At 35.8% G+C, this 20846-nt stretch overlaps 3 protein-coding genes across 4 annotated transcripts; 2 read left to right on the top strand and 1 right to left on the bottom strand.

Moving 5' to 3' along the window:
- Nucleotides 1–151: 151 nt before the first annotated feature.
- Nucleotides 152–4728, top strand: LOC111487863 (protein OBERON 3-like). 2 transcript variants are annotated; one of them, XM_023135427.1, is made up of 2 exons: nucleotides 152–2311; nucleotides 3946–4360. In XM_023135427.1, exons 1-2 carry the CDS (start codon nucleotides 511–513, stop codon nucleotides 4143–4145), a joined length of 2001 nt encoding a protein of 666 aa, XP_022991195.1. In that variant the 5' UTR covers nucleotides 152–510; the 3' UTR covers nucleotides 4146–4360. The 2 variants fall into 2 exon arrangements, with proteins under 2 accessions (XP_022991195.1, XP_022991194.1); XM_023135426.1 differs by having other exon boundaries at nucleotides 156–2311; nucleotides 3998–4728.
- Nucleotides 4729–5542: 814 nt separating this feature from the next.
- On the bottom strand, nucleotides 5543–6647 carry LOC111487782 (probable transmembrane ascorbate ferrireductase 3). The gene is made up of 4 exons (XM_023135308.1): nucleotides 6453–6647; nucleotides 6341–6389; nucleotides 6067–6266; nucleotides 5543–5987 (listed from the first exon to the last, which is right to left on the bottom strand). Exons 1-4 carry the CDS (start codon nucleotides 6612–6614, stop codon nucleotides 5709–5711), a joined length of 690 nt encoding a protein of 229 aa, XP_022991076.1. The 5' UTR covers nucleotides 6615–6647; the 3' UTR covers nucleotides 5543–5708.
- Nucleotides 6648–13279: 6632 nt separating this feature from the next.
- LOC111487511 (probable xyloglucan endotransglucosylase/hydrolase protein 28) lies at nucleotides 13280–15950 on the top strand. The gene is made up of 4 exons (XM_023134930.1): nucleotides 13280–13667; nucleotides 13750–13850; nucleotides 14057–14265; nucleotides 15159–15950. Exons 1-4 carry the CDS (start codon nucleotides 13478–13480, stop codon nucleotides 15661–15663), a joined length of 1005 nt encoding a protein of 334 aa, XP_022990698.1. The 5' UTR covers nucleotides 13280–13477; the 3' UTR covers nucleotides 15664–15950.
- Nucleotides 15951–20846: the final 4896 nt, after the last annotated feature.

The following is a 20846-nucleotide window of genomic DNA, read 5'->3' as shown; positions in this document are numbered from 1 at the left end:
TCTTAGGAACACGTAAATTTTAATATTTCTAAATAAAATAATATAGAAAATTACAAGGTTGTAAAAACTTTCGAAAAGTAAAGGAATATTATTTTTGGATTTGTATTATGATACACAAAATAGAAAATGGGAGGAATTTTAGGTGTTGGCTTAGTCGTGTTTGAAAGAAAGAAAAAGGCGGCGGAAGTGGGGGCGTTGCAACTGGGAGTTCTTCATCATCGTCATCCCTGAACAAAAAGAAGAATCCTAGAAAAGCAAGGAGAGAGAAAGAGAGAAAGAAAGATGTCCGTAATTCAGAACAAGTCAAGGGCTATTTCCGTAATCCTTAAAACCGAGTAAAAGCAGTCGTCGTCTTCGTATGAAAACGCTTGACATTTTCCCTGTTGCCCGTTGCGAAGGATTGTAAATCACTCGACGGGGGAAAGAAGAACAACAACAACAACAACAAAAGCAAAATCATCCACGACGACCTGATTTTTTCCCCTCTTTTGAAAACCCTCCAGCTAAGGCATGTTCGAGGGAAAGGATCTCGCTTCCGATGGTGAGAACTCTCGGACCAAGCTTTGGCGCCATGTTCCTGAGCGTACGAGGCCGAATTCTAATGCGAAATCTGGTTTCTCGGACAAGGGTTTTAGTTTTCGGGAAGAATCGGTGATGGGTTCTGATGGGTTGCATTCGAAATCTCCGAGAATCGGGAATTCGGCCTCTCAAGAACTCACTCTTAGCTACCTTTGTGAGAATTCGAAAGAGAAGGGCTATGCGGCTTCCTTCGAGAAAGGTAGTTACAAAGGTAAGGAAGTTTTGTTTTCTGAGAATTGTAACGAAAATGATAAATGGGTTGAGAGGGATTTCCTGAATTTGAACTCGATTAGGGGAAATCAATCGAAGCGGGAGATTGAGGAGGAGATTGAAAGGGAGAATCGGGGAAAGAAACCCAAGCTTGAAACGCTTAATCTTTCTTTAGCTTTGCCTGAAGTTTCCCTCTCTCTCACTGCTTCAAATGCTTTGCACAATGAAGATCCTCCCCCTGTCCGGTCTAAGCCCTGTAGGAGCGTTCAATCTTTGGCTCCTTCCATGAACAACACCCAAACTACTTGTTCTAACGATTTTACTGCTGCTTCGCTTTCCTATTCCTACTCCCACCAATTTTCTCACAACCCCAGTTGCTCCTTGACTCGAAATTCGACTGAGAATTACGAGTATTCGGTTGGGAGAGACGACCATATTTGGAACTGTGGAGAGGGAACTAATGGTTCGGTTCATAGCAGGTTCAAACCATTAGGGGATGGAGTTGCCTTATCAAATCATGGAAGTGGGCTGAATTCCTTGTTGCAGGGGAATCGGCCTTCGAATAAGGAGGTTTGTAACAACTCCGATGAACACTCATTTTTCCCGTCTGAACTACCAGCGAGACCGAAAATGGAGGCAAAGTTGGGGAATTCGATTGGAAGGGGATCAGAAAACTTGAAAGGGGTAGAGGGTATTACTAGGCTGGAGAGAATCATTCGTGAAATCGTCTCGGAGTCTATCTTGGTCATGGCTCAGATGGTTCAAGAGCTTCCTGATGAAACACTTGCATCAATCAAAGATTATTTGAAAGATCTGATTGCTAAGCCTGACAAGAGAGAAGAATTATCGTCCCTCCAAAAGCGGCTGGAGCGACGATCCGATCTGACCAAGGAAACTCTTTCGAAGTGTCACAAAGCACAGCTTGAAATTCTAGTTGCAGTGAAGATGGGGCTTGCTAGTTTCATCTCTGCAAAAAGCAGGTGCTCCATTTCTGAGCTTGTGGACATTTTCTTGTTTCTGAAATGCAGGAACTGCAAGAATGTAATCCCAGTTGATGATTGTGACTGCAAAATCTGCTCAGCCAACAAGGGGTTTTGCAGCTCATGTATGTGCCCCATTTGTTTGAACTTTGATTGTGCAAACAATACATGTAGCTGGGTTGGTTGTGACGTCTGCTCCCATTGGTGCCATGCTTCCTGTGGGATTGAGAAGAATCTCATCCGACCTGGTCCAAGCCTCAAAGGACCGTCGGGGACAACAGAGATGCAGTTCCACTGCATTGCTTGTAATCATGCTTCAGAGATGTTTGGATTTGTGAAGGATGTTTTTGTGTACTGTGCTAAGAACTGGGGTCTAGAAACCTTGATGAAGGAGCTTGAATGTGTGAAAAGGATCTTTATTGGAAGTGATGATTACAAAGGCAAGGATTTGTATATTAAAGCTGCTCGGATTCTGGCCAAGCTCGAATCCAAAGCACTTGCTCCTTGGGAGGCCTGCAATATCATTCTTGAATACTTTAATCGTAAGTTCTATAACTTTTTCATTTTGCTTTTCCTTTCTGGTCTTTTCCCTAGATTTGAGTATTTAATGTGTTTGCCAAATACAATAGATGCTGATCTACTTTGTGCTCCTTAATGTTGATTTTTGTTTATTGACTACTTGCGTGAAACATCAAGGTATATAATATTATGTGAAACTTTTGCTGACAGTCCTTTCTGTTGCTTGTTCATGTTTCCATTTATTCTTCAAATGGCCATCTCCTTTCTTACTTGATTTTCGAGGTTCATTATAAGTAATCGTTTTTTAATCGTTCTAAGACGCACGATTAGCTTTCTCTACAATTAACTAGGGGAGTACACACTATTATAGTAGCACATATTCACTGAGGTGAATGTCTTGGTTTTATTTATGAGTGAAAGTGTGAGATCCCACATCGGTTGGGGAGGATAAAGGTGTGGAAACTTCTTTCTAGAAAAGACGCGTTTTAAAAACCTTGAGGGGAAGCCCGAAAGGAAAGTTCAAAGAGGACAATATCTGTTAGTGGTGGGCTTAGGCTGTTATAAATGGTATTAGAGCCAGACACTAGGTAGTGTGCTAGCAAGGACGCTAAGCCCGGAAGGAGGTGGACACTGAACGGTGTGCCAGCGAGACGTTGGACACCGAAGGGGGTGGATTGTGAGATTCCACATCGATTTGAGAGATGAATGAGTGCTAGCGAGGACACTAGCTTCGAAGGGGGTGGATTGTGAGATCCCACATCGGTTGGAGAGGAGAACAAAACATTCGTTATAAGCGTGTGGAAACCTCTCCCTAGCAGACTCGTTTTAAAACCGTGAAGTTGACAGCGATACATAACGGGCTAAATCGGACAATATCTGTTAGTGGTGGGCTTGGGCGGTTACGATGTGTTTTAAAACCGTGAGGCTGACGACGATACGTAACGGGCTAAAGCAAACAATATCTGTTAGTTGTGGGCTTGGGCTGTTGCAGAAAGTTTTTCCTAGTAGTTATCGAGTTTACGAAAGTAAGTGATCAATGATTCGTAAGCAATCAATGGTTGATCGCTAAAACGTACAAATTAAACCTTGCAGTTACAGATTAAGTGGCTTTTTTAAGTGTTTTATACACAAGTGTAGGATGAGCTAATTAACCTTTTCAAAGCACAAGTTTTGAAGTAGCTATGTGTTCATTTGCGACAGCTGAAATTTTTAGCTCTTTTACAATGAACTATTTTCATTCATAATCTGTGAGAACAATTTGAACTATTTTCATCGAAAGACGGACCAGTTTTCAAGGTCATCTTCTGCAATTCTTTGCTGTTTGACATTAGATAGTAGTTTTTTTTTTGCGTTATGGATAACAATCTGGGTTATATTACTTCAATTTGTTTGTGTATATCCTTCTTGTTCTTCCTTTAGTTTAAACATGGAAGTAAAATGATGCTCTGTACATAGCTGGACTGTTCTTTAAAGTGTGTGTCGTGTTTAATTCTGTTGTTTCCCTTGTTGATCAAACCATTTCCATCTTCGATAATCTCATATCGATTTGGAAGAACAGACTCGAAAATATTTCGTTCTAATGATTTCTTCCAATTTTTCAAGATCTTCATTTCGTTTTCTTAAAGATTTATTGGGGTTGCACGTTTTGGTGTTGCAGTATGCTTTGACCAACATAATCAACGACTTGGTTCTATTATGATTGAATGCAGATGGCACATCAGAGATTTCAACTTCAGGGGTATTCTCCGAGAAGTTGGGAACAACCGACACGGCCAGCCTGTCAAAAGAGGGGATGTCGCTCCCTCAGTCGGGTTCCCTACCTTCATCATACGTGATGCAGAAAAACACCCCATCTAGGCCACATCATGACTTGATTACCAGTGATCTTCGACGGAACAATCTCAAAGCCTCCATTGGCAGCGACTTGAATGCAGTCGATGAGTTTCGATTTGGGACGTATACAAAGAAAGATGGCCTGGAGAGCTTGGAAAGCATTATAAGAATCAAGAAAGCCGAGGCAGGGATGTTCCAAAACAAGGCAGACGAGGCACGGAGGGAGGCTGAAAGACTAAGACAGATAATCATTGCGAAGACGGAGAAGCTCGACGAGGAGTACGCGGAGAAGATCGGGAAGCTGTGCTTGAAAGAGGTGGAGAATAGGCGGAGGAAGAAGGCAGAGGAGCTGAAGGCGCTGGAGAACTCTCAAATCGATTACTACAACATGAAGATGAGAATGCAGAAGGAGATAGGTGGACTGCTGGAGAGGATGGAAATGACAAAAAAGCAAATAGTGTGAAAGTTGGGGGATGGGTTTGTGCATTTATTTCTAACTTCATTTTTGTTGAGCTTTAGCAAATAATATTTACTATTAACGATTATGTTTCAATGAGTTGTGTTTGTTTATTATTTAATATCGATTTAGGAAATCTCTAACTTCATGTTCGAGAGGATAATGTTTTTAGACAAGTTAGCTTTTTTTCAAGATGTAGTATTAAATTTGTAACAAGTCAAGCCCACCGTTAGTATATATTATTGTGAAATCCCTCCTTGGTTGGAGAAGAGAATGAAACATTCTTTATAGCAAATGCACCTTAAAAACATTGAATCATTGAGGGGAAGCCCGAAAGAGAGCCAAAAGATGATGATATATGCCAGTGGCGGTCTTGAGGCTGTTACAAATTAAATTTTATTTATGGGCACTTTTGACAAAAACGAGCAAGTTTTATTAATTAATTTTTCCTTCAAAATTCTATGTTTGAAGTTGCAAGTATCTAACGGTTACATTTTTATTTCAAGTTAGGTACATTGGTCAAGTATATATTTGTTCATGCACTCTCAATTGTTTCGAATTTGTAATGTCTAGTTGAGTGTTTTTATGAGTAATTGAAAAAGTAAAAATTGTGAGATCCCACCTCAGTCGAAACATTTCTCTCTGGAAGACGCATTTTAAAAACTGAGGTTGACTACGGTACATAACGGGCTAAAATTGACAATATTTGCTATCGGTAGACTTGAACCATTACAAATGGTTTCAAAGTCAGGCATCGAGCAATGTACTAGTCTTGGGAGAAGATGCTCACGGCCCAAGAAAAACTTGTATTTGAAAAGATTCAATCGAACACGTCAAAAAAAAAAAAAAAAAAAAACGTTTTGTGTCATCTCTCTTAAACTGTTTTCTTAGTTCACCATTACATTTGCTAAATAAAGTGGAACTTAGAGATATGTGTTTAATCATCTTTAATTTGTTCCAAACAGAACAAGTTTTGAGTTAGGATAAATATGATCTTAACAATTAATCCATCATCTGAACAATGAACCTGAAAAATCACTCCATACAACACAAAGAAATAGTCCCACCAACAGTATCATCCCAAAAACAACAACCGGAAAAGAACACAAGAACAAAACACAAAAACAAAGTTAAGTCGTGAGATCGGCGTGGCGAAACCGATCAAAACCGATGGCGATATCAATGGAAATGCCGAAGAGGAGGACGAAGAAACCAGTGAAGTTAAGCAAACGAGACTCATGGTTGCCAGTGAGTGTCGAAGAAGTAGCCTTCTGAGACAAACCAGTCAAGGCTGTGCAGATAATCATCAGCAGCAGAGCCCTTCCCCCACTTATGTGCCATGGAAGCAGCCTGGCTTTGGTCTCTCTGCTTGCTCCTGGAAACAAAAACGTGCACAGACCCAACAGCCACTGCCATGCCATGCCATTGGTGTATAAAGTTTAAGAACATAATTGAAACTTTAACAGCATAGCATAGCATATTATGTACCTGTAAGCCATAGAGGCAGAAAGTGACAATGCCAATCCATGAATGCAAACTAAACACATGCTCCAATTTGATCATATCATGGAACTTGAAAGAAGCGTTTATGCCTGCAATTCCCATACAAATGGCTACAAAATGCAACGCCATGTGAACTATCTTCCTTGTCATTTTGTCTGCCCTCACTGTCTTGTAAGCCATCATTGCTGCTCAAATCCAATTCAACCATAGTTATAAATCTTCTTAAGATATAAATTAAACAAACTCAATCAAGCTATACCTTCCCCCGACACGAACACGAAACCGAGGAGCATGAAGAACGGGTGGCACTGCCAAAGGTAAATCTCTTAATATCAGTTCCTTTAAAACTACAATTTAAATGTGAGCCTTACATTGAAAACGAGTTCGGCGCTCCGAGAATCGTAGGCGAGGCCGCCTCGATAATGCAGCAGCCAAACGAGCGTAAGAATGCAGGCAGTGAGACCAAAAATATGTGCAAGGACTGCAATGGCAGAGGCAGTATGCCTGAAACCTGGCCTGTCCACAGTGTCCATGTCAGTATTGAGCTAAATTGTTGTGTTTGATGTTGTTGGTACATATAGAGTTTGAGAATGAGTTTTGTGTGTAATGTTGCTTGAAGAGCTGGGTTTGGAATTGGAAGCATTGAGAAAACTTAGGACTTTAGCAAAGGATCAGAGTTAAAAGTGAGGTAATTGGCAAAGATTGGGAGTTTTATAACAGAATTTTCAATTGGTGGAGCTGATTTGGGTTCGAATGATTGTATGAACAAAAGGAATCAGAGAGCAAAAAGTGATATGCGTTTTGATCAACAACTGTCTAAAGTATATGCATGAAGTTGAAGCCACATAGCTGTGAGTGTAATGGCTTACATGGAAAATCAATTCAATTGTGAAGGCCCAATATATTCATATTGCCCAATCCTTAATATTTGGGCTAGAAAGACGTCCTTAATATTTCCGTTTCTCATCCTCCTTCGGGCCAAAATTCTCTTTGGCACACTGCCTGATGTCTGGCTCTGATACCATTTGTAACAGTCAAACCTACCGTCAGTAGATATTGGCCCACTGCTAGTATATTTCACATCGATTGAAGGGAAGAATGCAACATTCTTATAAGAATAAGAAACCTCTCCGCAGTAGACGCATTTTAAAACATTGAGAAAAACTTTGAAAGAAAAAAATTAAAAAAAGACAACATTTGCTAACGGTAGATTTAAACATTCTTACCGCTCTAAAAAAAAAAAAAAATCTTTACTAACCCAATTATTTTTGTTACAATTTGGGTTCATTCTTTTTTATTTTTGAAAACAAAAATCTTTAGATAGTTTCAAAATAAAATTTTAATTATTAAAATTATTGCATCTAATTGATTTGCATAATTATAGCCATTTTTTATTGAAAAGAAATGTGAAATTTAAAAAAGAATAATGTATTGAGGGAAAAGTAAAGTTATTTATTATTATTATTATTTTGATAATTCTCTAAATATGGTTTGTAATTATTACAATTTTGTGATTTTAAATATTTTGGGATTAAAAAAAAAATGAAATCGCTATTGGTGGCTCTCCCACATGCCTTTCTGCCACATATGTTTTGGAGTTATTTGGTTTTTATTTCTAAATTTCTTAATTTATTTTTAGAGTTTACTAATATAATAAAATATTACTCAACAAATTAAAAACATAATAATTGAGAACAGATTTTATAGGATAAATAATAGAAGGCTTAGATTGTAAGCAAAACAAAGAATAATAATTTTAAAAAAATGAATAAATGAAAGTATTTTCGGGGTATGATTATTATATAATATTGTATGATAATTAAATAAACAAATGAAGTTGATTTAAGCTCAAGATAAAGACACTTCTGTATGGTTGACAATAGAACACCATAGACCTTACGTCTCTGTAGTTAAATTTTTATTTTGTAGATTTTAAATTACATTAGGACATTGTTTTAACATTTCCTTACCGATTTCTGTATGGTGACGTTTTACAAAATCTATCCATAAAACTCCAAAGCATTTTTGCTAATAACACCAAGAATGAGTATATAGATTTGGAAGCGAGAGGTAGGCAAGTTGTTCGAATATTAGTTTGTATTTATATGCATATTTGGGGCATCGAGTTTCGTAGTGGTACGCTATGATTTAAAAGATTAATGCTGAAAAGGAAAGGATTGAAAGGGGCAATATCGATCCTATTTGGAAATCATTTTCTTCCAGTTGTTCTTGAGGTAGACTCGTCATAAATATCTCTCTTAATCTATAATTTAATTTGTTTATTAATTAATTAAAAAAAAAAAAAAAAACTCGAATCATTAGTATATACTCAACATGTCATTTGGCATATTATGAAGCCACAAATAATTTGGCCCTTTACACTATTTTTTTCCCATCAATCAATAAAGATTCCCGGAAATATGCCAACAAATTTAGTAATTACAAAATATAATAATGAATTGAGATTATATTGGAATGAGAGCCATCTTAAGAATTGGATGGCTAAGAAAGCTTTTAAAAGACTGAAACAAAACATGTTGAAAAGACACGTCTTTTGTTTAGTAAGTAACGTTGGAACGTCGCTGAATATGATAATATTTTTTATTTTATTGAAAGTATTATAAAGAAGATATTGGAATCTACGAGTTATAATAAAATATGTTGGCATAGGACGAGCGAAATAGGAATATAAAAGATGGAAGGGGATAGAAATAGAATGAAAAGGAGCCCTACAATTATGAAAGTAGAGAGACAAGTAAGAAAGAACCCCACAAACATATATTTTTCCAAGTAAGAGATAACATTATAGAACAAAACATTATTGAATTTGAATTTGGTGTTTGGATGTGAAAGCTGTTTGATTAGGACATGTTTTTGTTTTTGGATCACTACAATCTTCCCTTTGCTGACTCACCACTTTTCTTTATCTAATTTTCCAACCACACATACACACATCCCATACCTTTCTCTCTCCCTCTCTAAACCTCTAAATCCCTCTCCAACTTTCTCCCGTAGTTAGTGTTGGATGATGAATTTAGGAAATGATCATGAGTTTATAAGTGAGGAATACTAACTCTATTGGTATGATGTTTTGTTCCAGGGGATGTGTTGGACGATGAAAGTCTCACATCGGCTAATTTAGGGAATGATCATTGATTTATAAGTGAGAAATACTAACTCCATTAGTATGATGCCTTTTGGTGAAGCCCAAAACAAAGCCATGAGAGCTTATGCTCAAAGTGGACAATATCATACCATTGTAGAGAGTCGTGTTCGTCTAACTGTTCGAACTTAATAAAGATGTTATGTATCATTTTTCTCTCTATAAACAATTAAATCCATTCCGAACTTTCTCCTCCTCTTCTTCTTTCTCTTTTTAACAATGTCGATTATCGGAACTTAAAAAAATGTTATATTGATTAGAGAGAGAAATTAAATGTTATATTGTTTTCTCTCTAGGAGATGCTTAATGGAGAGCAAAACACCAAAGTTAATTAAAATATAAAAATTATAATTTAATTCAAGCGACAATAAACATGACGTTAAGTTCGATTTTACCTCCACTAAAATGTTATAAAAAAAATTTAATTAAAATATACAAGGGCAAAAGTGTAGTTTCACTTCAAAAGGAAAAAAAAAATCTTGGAAATTGGCCACCCACTTAACTGAAAACCCATACGGCCAAATCCGGCCGTGGACACCGCATCTCCGCAGCCGACCACGGTCTTTGTGGGCCCACCCTGGCCGGGGATTTACATGTCATACCACCCCAATATACGCCCCCAACCCATTACTATCAGACACGTGGCATATTTCCTCTGTGGGTCCCAACGAGTTTACTATTCGTTGTCAGACAAACATACCCTAAATTAAAAAATTATTGAAGAATTTATATTATAAATAAATAAAATAAATGTTTCTTTTTCTGCTACTCAATAGAAAGACAGAGAACTTATTTTAATAAATGTTTTTTTTTTGTTTTTAATTTTGTTTTTTGAAATTATATTTGGTGATTAAATATGTGTGCTTACTTTATAGTTTATATGGTTGTTTAAATTGGGTTATAGTCTATTTAATGCAGATAGATGGTTAGAATTTATGCTAATTACACCCAATGTTTTAAGATAATTAATCACCAAATTCATTGTATAAGTCACCCAATGTGCGAGAGATCAAAGTGTTATTTTCGCCATCATCGATGGTATATATATATCTATATATATATATATATTTATAATTGATCATTGGTGTACGAATAGAGTGATCAATATCATTACATATCAGTTAGGGTAGTGCTACACGATCCTAATCTCAGAAAATAAGACAAAGAGACCTCTCTTTTATACCTGAGCCCAACTCCCCACTTTCTCAATCACATTTTTTTATTATTATTTTAGATTATTACATTCCAGGTTTAAATAGAGATAATCCATCTCATTCAAGACCTTGACTTTGTGAGTTTAATTTGACCGAGTCTAATTTCTTATCAAATTATTAACAACATAATTTTCGTATAAAAAATCTTTAGAAACATTTTAGTTTAGAAATCCTTAAAAAAAATATATATATATATTTATTACATTTTGTTTGGTCAATAATAAAATCAAAGGTGGTGAACGAAAGTCCACATAAAGTCTTAAATGTTCCATAAATTATCATACCTAAATTTAGACAATCTAACTCCATTGTTTGGACCAACTTATTTGACTTTGCTTCCTCGTGGAATGATTAGATCAACATTAACATTATTATTATTATTATTATTAACAACTCGTAGGTATGATATAGATGTTCTTTTAAGGTTAAATTATAGTAATTATTGTTGCTAATTATTAATTATTCTCTCTCAAATAAATAATATTGTCCAATTAAAAAATTCTCAATTTTAATATTGTAATATTTTAAATAAAAAAAATGTTTATATGAAGTAATTTAGAGCTTCCCGTGGAGTTGCAAAGCATTCGGCGCACTATAGCAAAAATAGATGAGTGGTGATAACGTGTACTGTAGATTCACGTGGAGCGTCCACTCGTGAACTTGACCTTCCTCATGCACGTGCACGAAACCAGTAATTGCTTTTTGGAAATTGACGGTCGTTAAGTTCCCGATTGACGGCGCCAAGTTCTCTGCCACAAGGCGATACAAACTATCTCTTTCTTAAATGTATTTGTTTTTTTTTTTATTCTGAAACTTGGTGGCTTTTAGATACTCGGTGGGGCCCGTGGCCATCATCTACGTGCTCTAGTAGATAAATTTATTTAACAGTGAAGGTTATCTTCACAAACTAACATGAGTATTTTTAGTACGCTTAATCATTAAGTTTTTATGATTGAGTCACGGGAAAAGAAAGTACACATTATTGGTATAGACAGTGAATTTCAATTCTTTTAATATTTTCTTAGATATTCTATCTTCAAAATGCTCCCGAGACTTAATTATTACAATTTTAATAGTATAATTATATGTCATTTTATATATGAGGAAAGAAATTTAATGCTATCCACCTAAAATGATGAAAACTTGTGAAATAAAACATTTAAATTTATTAAACTGACTCAAAATATTAAAATATTCAAGTATTTTTATCCCATGAAAATAATAAAATCATCTTTCGTAAGTCTAATTTGTCTTTATCATCGTGGTTTCATTGCTCTAAAATTTCTTCCTCACGTTCATATGTATCAGGAATTATCTGAAAAGAAAAAAGTAACATAATCGAGTATAAAAACACTTAGTAAATAGCCACACTTGCAGGACCTTGAATATCCGTTCATATTTATCTTAAAACATAAAATTCATATTTTTAGGCTTAACTCGTCTAGGTGTTTAAATAATTAATTCCTTCTCGCTGTTGAAGTAGTTGGTGATCCTTCAAAGGCTCAACATAACACGACGAGACACGTAAATAACCATTAATTTGAAGGGATCGATCTCGTACCTGAATCAACTAAGATACATATGTGGGTCAGCCACATTAGCGACCCTCTAGAATCATGTTCTAGTAACATCGTAACACATGTAAGGAAACAAACGTAACTGTAAATTGATTTGATTGATATGCTACTAGAATACACCGAATAAGGTTCCAATCCAACTCAATCCTCCATTTTTTTTTTAATTTAAATTTAAATTTTATTTTTATTATATTAAAAAAAAAAGGTTAGATACTGGATGCATGCATAATTATATTTATTTATATTTTATTTGAGAAGTCAAAATTGTAAAAATTTAGTGTGAAGCAAAAAAGGGTAAAGAAAATAATGAAGTTGTAGAGTGGGCCCACGTGGGAGGCGCATGTACAGTTTGAACGAGGAAAGGCGCCGAATTTTAGATGGTCCCACGCGATGCTCGTTAAAGGGAGCCTTTTTTTTTTTTTTTTTTTTTTTTTTTTTTTTTTCACCGATTAATTAATGCCACTTTCCTCTTCCCTCCCCTTATTTACCAAAATACCCTCTATTTTTAGTTAGTCGATTGAATTCTTTTTTTTTTTTAAATATTTAAAATATTTTATTTTATTTGTTACAAATTTCCAATATTATTAATTTTCATAATAACCAAAAAAAAATGTAATCTATAAACTGATTTGAATTTTTAATACTCCAAAAATTCAACCTAACCTATATATATAATTTAACCAATTCTAGTCGTCAAGCACTATGAATTGATAATTAATTAAATATTTAAACGTAAAAAAAGGTTAAATTAAATACTATGTCGAACTACAATTTGTTTTAGTTTAAAAAATGATTTAATAATTTATTTAAGAAATAGAATAATTTTTAATGGAAATTTGATACTTTTAAGAAATGAAATAAAAATAGAAATGAATTGGGATTTGGAAACAGTGGATGTGGGGCGGTTGCCTGATGATGGACAAAACTAGTGGATTCTTTTATTTATTATTATTATTATTTATTTTTAAAACCAATTATTTAATTTTTTTTTTTTTAAAAAAAAGCAGAATTACTTTTCATCATCAGAAAGGCCTTACAAAAATAAATTGTAGATTATACTCAAAGATAAATGCTTTGTATTTTAGTGCTTCCATTATTAAAATCTTTGCCAGTTTATCCATTTTTTAAGCTTTTTAAAATTGAAATGAACAAATACTTCATCTTTGTTGAAGAAATTTTTTAACTAAAAATTCAAATTTGAAGAACAAAAATTGTAACAAAAAAAAAAAAAAAATTAAATTGAAGAGAGAGCAAGAAATGTGTCGACATAAGAACAGTTCAACAGCTTCTGCTCTCCATTCTCTCTAAAATGGCCTTTCCTTTCCTCCTTTGTCTCTCTTCGCATTAACCACTTTTGGCTCTCTCTCAATCGCTCGTAGCTGTGCAAACATATATTCCACTCCACACCCCTTTTTCTTTCTCTCTTTCTCTCAATTACACCCATGAATTTCTCTCCAATGGACCTTCTATTTGCTTGTTTTCTCTGTTTTTTCTCTCTTTTTGTTTCTGGTTTTCGACCGACCTTTCCATTACTCCACTTTGAAGAAGGCTATAACCCTCTGTTTGGCGATGACAATCTTGTCGTTCTCAAGGACGGGAAATCCGTTCATCTTCATCTCGATGAAAGAACGGGTGAGTAGGGGAAGCTTTTCTTTTAATGGGGTTTCCATGGATTTGGAGTTTGATTGATTCTTCTCTCTCTTTGCCTTTTCAGGTTCTGGGTTTGTGTCTCAGGACCTTTATCTTCATGGGTTTTTCAGCGCTTCCATTAAGTTGCCTTCTGATTACACTGCTGGAGTTGTTGTTGCCTTTTATGTGAGTATCATCCTTCTCTGATTTTATGTTCTTCTGAGATTAATTTAATCAGTGGTTTATGAGTTTTTCATGTGGGTTGGAGTTCTTTATTTGGCTCATGAAGTGAAACCCATGTTCTTGGCACATGGGTTTTAGTTATTGAAGCTGTTTGATGAACTTGGATGAACAAATAAGGGGAAATATTGATTGGGGTTTGTGGTTTTCAGATGTCAAATGGAGACATGTTTGCCAAGAACCATGATGAGATAGATTTTGAATTCTTGGGGAATATCAGAGGCAAAGACTGGAGAATTCAAACCAATATTTATGGGAATGGAAGCACGAGCGTAGGCAGAGAAGAAAGATATGGACTCTGGTTTGACCCATCAGAGGATTTTCATGAATACACCATCCTCTGGACTCAATCTCTCATCATGTAAGTGTTCTTAAAAACCATATTCATCAAATCCTTGTTGTTCATATTCTGTTTAGGGACTTTGATGTGATGTCTCTGTATTTGGTACACTATTTAGAGCTCCCCCTTTTAAAGAGAAGAAATTTGGGGTGGTTTTTGGATGTTTTCCCTTACAACTGAGCCCCTTGTTTTGTGAAAACCATCTTTCTCTGTTCTAACAGAGAAAGAGCTGTTTAGTTTTCCTGTGAAAGAAGAGACGAACCAAAAAACAATTGCCATTTGTGAAGATTACTAGAGAAACATGTGATTGGTTTTGACGTAGGAGGGTGTGCTGTTGACTGATGTAATACAAATTTTCTTGGGAGACTGTAGCCGCCCAAACCCACCGCTAGTAGATATTATCCTCTTTGAACTTTTCCTCTTCAGTTTCCCCTTAAGGTTTTAAAACGTGTTAGGGAGAGATTTTTACAAGGAATGCTTCGTTCCCCTCTCCAGTCGATGTGGGATTTCACAATCTACTCCTCTTGGGAGCCAGCGTTCTCGTTGGCACACCGCTCGGTGACTGGCTCTGATACCATTTGTAACAGGCCAAGTCCACCACTAGCAGATATTGTTCTCTTTTAGCTTTTTTGGGAATCCGGCGTCCTTGCTGGCACACCGCTCGGTGACTTGCTCTGATACAATTTGTAACAGCCCAAGTTCTCCTTTAGCACATATTGCCCTCTTTGAGCTTTCTTTTGTTGACTTTCTCTCAAGGTTTTAAAACGCATTTGTTAGGTGGAAGTTTCCACACCCTTATAAATAATGTTCTGTTCCCTGTCTAACAAATCATCTAACAAAGTTGATTGATAGGAGAGATCATCTAGGGATTATGAATGATGGGATTTTCACTGTTGATGTTATTTCTGATGCAGATTTTATGTGGACAATGTTCCCATTAGAGAGGTGAAGAGAACAGCAACAATGGGAGGGGACTTCCCTTCTAAACCAATGACTTTGTATGCCACAATATGGGATGGATCTACTTGGGCTACCAATGGTGGCAAATACAAAGTTAACTACAAATACGCGCCATACATTGCCGAATTCTCCGATTTCATCCTCCATGGCTGCGCTATCGATCCAACCGACCAGTCCTCAAGCTGTGATCACTCCCAAAACTCCAGCCCAATCCCTTCAGGTATAACACCATCTCAAAGAGCCAAAATGGAGAGCCTCAGAAAGAAGCACTTGACATACTCCTATTGCTACGACCGCATCCGCTACAAGGCCCCTCCACCGGAGTGTGTGATCAACCCTGCAGAGGCTGAACGACTCCGAGTCTTCGACCCTGTAACATTCGGTAAAGGAAGACGCCATCGCGGGAAAAGCCACCACCACAGCCTCCTAAACCAGGCAGAATCCGCCGCCTCTGTTTGAGACATGGCATATTCTTTCGTGGGGGTCATTTTCTCGTGTATAGACGACGACCGAGGTCAGTCAATAGATTTGTTGAAGGTGCCATAGGAGGAGATCCACATTGAAGAGCATCTGTATAGTTCTTTTATTTTGTTTTCATCGTCACTTCACAGTGTCATTACATTCTTGGTTTTGTGATTACCACATTCAGTAGTAGCAGTGTTAATGGATTGTTTTGAATTTGGGTCCACATTTGTGTACTATTTTGATATGAAACCCTCATAAATTTGAATAAAAAAAGTTCAGGATTTCAGGTTTTGTTTGTTGGTAGCCATTGTTGTTAAGTTTGAAGGTCTTATTGTATGGAATTCCTGTGAGAGAGGATGTGAGAAAGACAGGGACAGAGGCAAGTTGCGAGGACTTTAAGGTGAAACTGTCCAAATGAAAACATTATAGCATTTGTTTTGTAGGGAAAGAAAGTGAAGAGTTTGTGTGAAGTTGGTTGCAGAGAGACTTGTTTTGGTTTTTTGTTTTCAAAATTCAAAGTTTCCATTGGAATCCAAAGTGGGAGCAGATAGCTGTCTGTTCTGTAATATTAAAATTTGAAGTTATATACACATGTTTGCTTTTAAACTTTAAAATAAATATTTTTTTTTAAAAAATAATAAACGGAAAAAAATAAACTTCCCAAATTCTCTGCGGGGAATCCCTACCCCGATTCTCGTAAAAATGAATGGAAAATTTTGCTGGAATGGGGACGGAGAAGACATGGCTCGTCCTGTACGCATCTCTAGTATGTCCCGACCACGACAATTGAATTAGTATAAAAACTTTATAATTAGTTGTAAAGAGATGAAAAGAAAAAGGGATACCGTATTTGCGTGGGATTAGGTTGAGAAAAGCATAGGAATGGTATCTGTCTGCGTTTGTTTTGGTGCTGTTTTCAATGTTACCAAAACCCCATTTTCAGGAATCTTCACCAAACTCACCTACCTTCATTTTTATATTTCTCTTAATTTTATGAATTATATTTCTTTTATTACAATATTTTTCAAATCATAACTCCCATGTGGTTTCGAGAATCTATAAATCATAACCCCTAAAATTCGTTTCACCCGGTACCCACACTTCTCACTTTAAGTACAACTAATTCTCTAATGAAACAATTTTTCTCCGATTAGTGAGAGGCTGGAGTAAGACTCCATTGTTCATGTCAATTAGCACTTCAGTACTTTACTTACAAACCTATAAGAAAATATTAAGTATTTAGTAATTCAGTATTGTATAAGATATCCTCACTCACATGTTTCCATATGAACGATTTAGATCAAATCATTTGGAACAATTACAATGGATCGTACTAATAGTGTCATCATTTTCCTTCAGATAAAACACTCAACTTTATCTATATGTTATTCACATTTTAGGTTTTAGGTTATTACTTCCCTCTTAATGTTTAGAAGTTGATTAATTTCATTCCCTTATACCACAACTTTTTGAATGTTTTCATAAAAATATCCCGAGGAAAATACTTCAAATTATAACTAAATGTAATAAACCATAAAATGTATCATCTCTAGCACGTGAGTTTGCTAGAAGATGGTACAATAACATTTGTAGAACAAGAAAAGACAACGAATTGGAGTCTGACCTGAGTAGTCTCAACATAAAAACTCAAGACACATCAATTAAGGATCGAGTCAGCCCCACCAAACTTGACTTCTTCCTAGTTTCAATAGCTTGTTGTTTGTCGTTAATCCAGTGAGTCTTCAGTCTGGTGAAAGAAAAACAAGCAATGAATAAAGGAAAGTTAGGATGCCATGACCCGATTTTTGAAGCCACAAAAAATTGGACTGCGACGAAAAGAAGAAAATAAAATAAAGGGAGGATCTACTTACTCGATTAAAGCTTATAGATCCAATCCTTCAATTTTCTGTGATTTTTGGATGTTTTGTTTGATATTTCGAAGTTTCTTTTTGAATATTTAGTAGATTGCCTTTCCATGGAGGACTCTTGACCTTAGTCTTATCTTATCATATTGCCTTGCCATATTGAACAAGAATACCATCCGTTAGAGGATGCAAGGTGTCATAGTCCTACATTTTCAATCACACATACTTCCTGGACATGCATATTCAATCATCTGTAATACGACCAACTTGTCTCAACACTAAGTTAGTCATTTGACTCGACTTTGCCTCTATTCAGGGCCAATGTCTCTCAATGTAACGACGCATCCCATCATCTCATCTTGATTCCCAATTAACATGACCCATATGCCTTGAGATCATTCCAAGTTGCAGGATATCGTTGCCATCACAGCTCACTTGGTCATGCCATCAAGAACGAGCACATGCGTCGTTCATAATATTGGGACACCCCAAGCATCCATCCATCCAGGTTCTATCGAGGCATTTGACCCTCTCGTGTCCATGTCATATTGTTTACAGACTGTATACCGGATAGCGGGTGTATGATCCAACCTTCTACAAATGGGTTGAGACACAATACTAGCATACCTATGCCCCCGGTACAATCCTTGCAAAATTCATTTCAAAGGAAGTCGCCCGAGATACTCGACTTGAAATGCTCGCCCTCACTATGACACACATATGTGTCATAGGATAGCTCACTTAGACCACAGGACCCAGGGGAAGGTGGAGAGTTGACATCGTGTCTCCCTTGAGGCATTTTCAATCTTTCTCATGTAGGCGTCATTTTAGCGAACAGTCATATGGTGTCGTGGAGCATCTATCTGGTGTCTGATTCACACTAAAATTGGCAAGCATTCATATTTCATATGGATGGATTTGACTCTAGAATTGCATGCCTAAATTTCTTCGGAACCTTGACTTTAGAGGTTAAGGTCTGAAGCCCTACCCGGTGCTTCAACAAGCCTATTGTGACACTCATGTCTACTCGTTGCTCCTATCTTGCTTATGCCTTGTTTCCTCTTCAATGTACACACTCTATAATGTGTTGGAGGATGCACTATCCTCCTCATTTGCATCATGACATTCTTTTATATTGACCCTCTCGTGGCTTAATAGGTGCCGCTTGAGGGTTGTCACTTTGCTTGTCTCTACGGTTAGGGTCACAACCAACTCTCTTCATCATATGATTATGACATTCTCCTCCACTTAAATTAGTTATTGTCTTTGATGACTTGCTCGGGGCACAATCCCATCGTGGGACGTTCTCCCCACTTAATCTCAAGATTGTCCTCATGACAATCCACACTTTGGACTGATGCTAACTTGACCTATTGTAACTAATTGTGCTTCAGAAGAGTATAAATTTACTAAGCACTTAACTTCTCTTTTGTCATAATACTTATCTTATTGACGCCTCTTGGTCAGCTTGAGGACAAGTTTGAATTGATGCTTCTGTCTCCTCTTTGTCATATGGTACCACTTTCAGACTCTCTCTCTCGTTTGTCGTTGGGTGAACTTGCCCCAACTTAACTTTAGCATTTCTATTGGCCAATCTGCATACTCTCTGAGCTGCACATGACGATACACCTCGCAGGGTGTGGCTCGCAAGTCAACCACGACATTCCTCTCCTGATTGGTAGTGTAATTGTTTCTCACAAATAGTTGTGTTCAACACACCATCCTTAAGAAGGCTGCTTCACTGCTGCCTAATTCACTTGCTTTGTTGTCAAGAGCAGACCATTCATATCTGGGTTCGTTGAAAATAAGTGCTATCATGGGAGAGGACTTTTTATGAGGCGTTTTTCAAATTTGTAAATTAAAAGTACTTTCACGACAATATTTCTCGTTAACAAAGGCAACGTAATATGACATACCATATATATAAATTTAAAAACAACTAAAAAAAATTGAAAATCATTTGGATAATTATGAACATTTATTTATATGGATTAAGGTGAAAGTGTGGAGAACAGATTTATGAACATGATTTTCCTAGATGCTCAGAGTATTTATATTTTTTTAATAAACCAACCAATAAGTTAATTAAATTATTTTAAAATGAAAGCAATATTTTTATTTAAATAATAAATGAGTGGAGAGAAAGATATGTCAGTTTCCCCATTTGCATTAATTTATTAACAAAATCCAAACATTATATCCCATTGGTGATTTCAACAAATTGGCCATCAAATTTTTATAAAAATTCACAAGTGGGATTTACTATTATTATTATTATTTTAATTATTTTTTTTTTCCAAAAAAGATTTTGAGGCCACAAATATTAGGTTGGATACTGTTCCCGTGTCACCATACTTCATGTTCCATGACACAACAAAATAATTTAAAATTAAATTAATCAACTTGGTTTTTCCCTCAATATTTTTTTAATTAATTGTATTAATAATATTTTCTTTACTTGGGATAATTAAATTTTCCTTTTAATATAAACAAATTACTTGGTGGGTGAGTTTTAAGAAAAGAGCTTTATTGTATTTTTAAACATGAGGAAAAAGGGACCACCAATTATTAAAATTAAGTGCTTATTGCAATATCGAGTAAATAGTGATACAAATTCCTTTTTAATTATATTTAGTGGTAAAACGGGTACAATAAAATGGGTTTTAGATGATCAACGTGATTTAATTCATATCGTTTAGCTTCTGTTATCAATTTATTTGAGTTCAAATAAATGAAAATTTTATGGGTTGAGTTGGTTTGGTTCATATGATTTCGAGATTTGAATTTATTGTTAAATTTTAAGAATTTTTTTTTTATCATTATTATTTTATTATTGATTCCCGACCCCTTTTAAGTCTTTACTTAAAAACAAAAATTTGAATGAATGACTAGAATAACCTCAACTAAACAAATCTAGATATTGCATGATTGGGTTAGATTAGGTTCGATATTTAATAAAGTTTGCTTAGATTAAAAAAAATTACCATGGATCTAAAAATAATATATCAACTCAAACCATTCAACCTAGTAACACTCTTTTAAGTGTAAGGAAAGACTTCATAAATAGAATTCAATACTTACACTTTATTTAATATTGAAAAAAAAAAACTATTTGACAGATCTCTACATCATAAAAATCTTAGTTCTGATAGTTCTGACGTGTGCATACACAATCAACGATGTCTTGACTAACTAAAAAGTCAAATTAGATTTCCTCACACAAACGATAAACGATAAACGATAAAAATAAGTCATTTTGAGTAAGAGTTTGAAATAGTTTGGCGTATCTCCAATCTAAAGGTGTGGCCGGTT

This window comes from Cucurbita maxima, unplaced genomic scaffold, assembly GCF_002738345.1.
Source record: "Cucurbita maxima cultivar Rimu unplaced genomic scaffold, Cmax_1.0 Cma_Scf00012, whole genome shotgun sequence".
Classification (NCBI taxonomy): domain Eukaryota; kingdom Viridiplantae; phylum Streptophyta; class Magnoliopsida; order Cucurbitales; family Cucurbitaceae; genus Cucurbita; species Cucurbita maxima.
This window is presented reverse-complemented; position numbering and strand designations above follow the sequence as displayed.

Bases quoted from the DNA above. Each gene is read 5' to 3' on its own strand.
- LOC111487863 (XM_023135426.1), top strand. From the start codon at position 511: ATGTTCGAGGGAAAGGATCTCGCTTCCGATGGTGAGAACTCTCGGACC. The intron at 2,312-3,997 runs GTAAGTTCTATA...GATTGAATGCAG, and splicing joins CATTCTTGAATACTTTAATC to ATGGCACATCAGAGATTTCA.
- LOC111487511 (XM_023134930.1), top strand. From the start codon at position 13,478: ATGAATTTCTCTCCAATGGACCTTCTATTTGCTTGTTTTCTCTGTTTT. The intron at 13,668-13,749 runs GTGAGTAGGGGA...TTGCCTTTTCAG, and splicing joins TCATCTCGATGAAAGAACGG to GTTCTGGGTTTGTGTCTCAG. The intron at 13,851-14,056 runs GTGAGTATCATC...TGTGGTTTTCAG, and splicing joins GAGTTGTTGTTGCCTTTTAT to ATGTCAAATGGAGACATGTT.
- LOC111487782 (XM_023135308.1), bottom strand. From the start codon at position 6,614: ATGGACACTGTGGACAGGCCAGGTTTCAGGCATACTGCCTCTGCCATT. The intron at 6,390-6,452 runs GTAAGGCTCACA...TACCTTTGGCAG, and splicing joins GCGCCGAACTCGTTTTCAAT to TGCCACCCGTTCTTCATGCT. The intron at 6,267-6,340 runs GTATAGCTTGAT...GGATTTGAGCAG, and splicing joins CGTGTTCGTGTCGGGGGAAG to CAATGATGGCTTACAAGACA.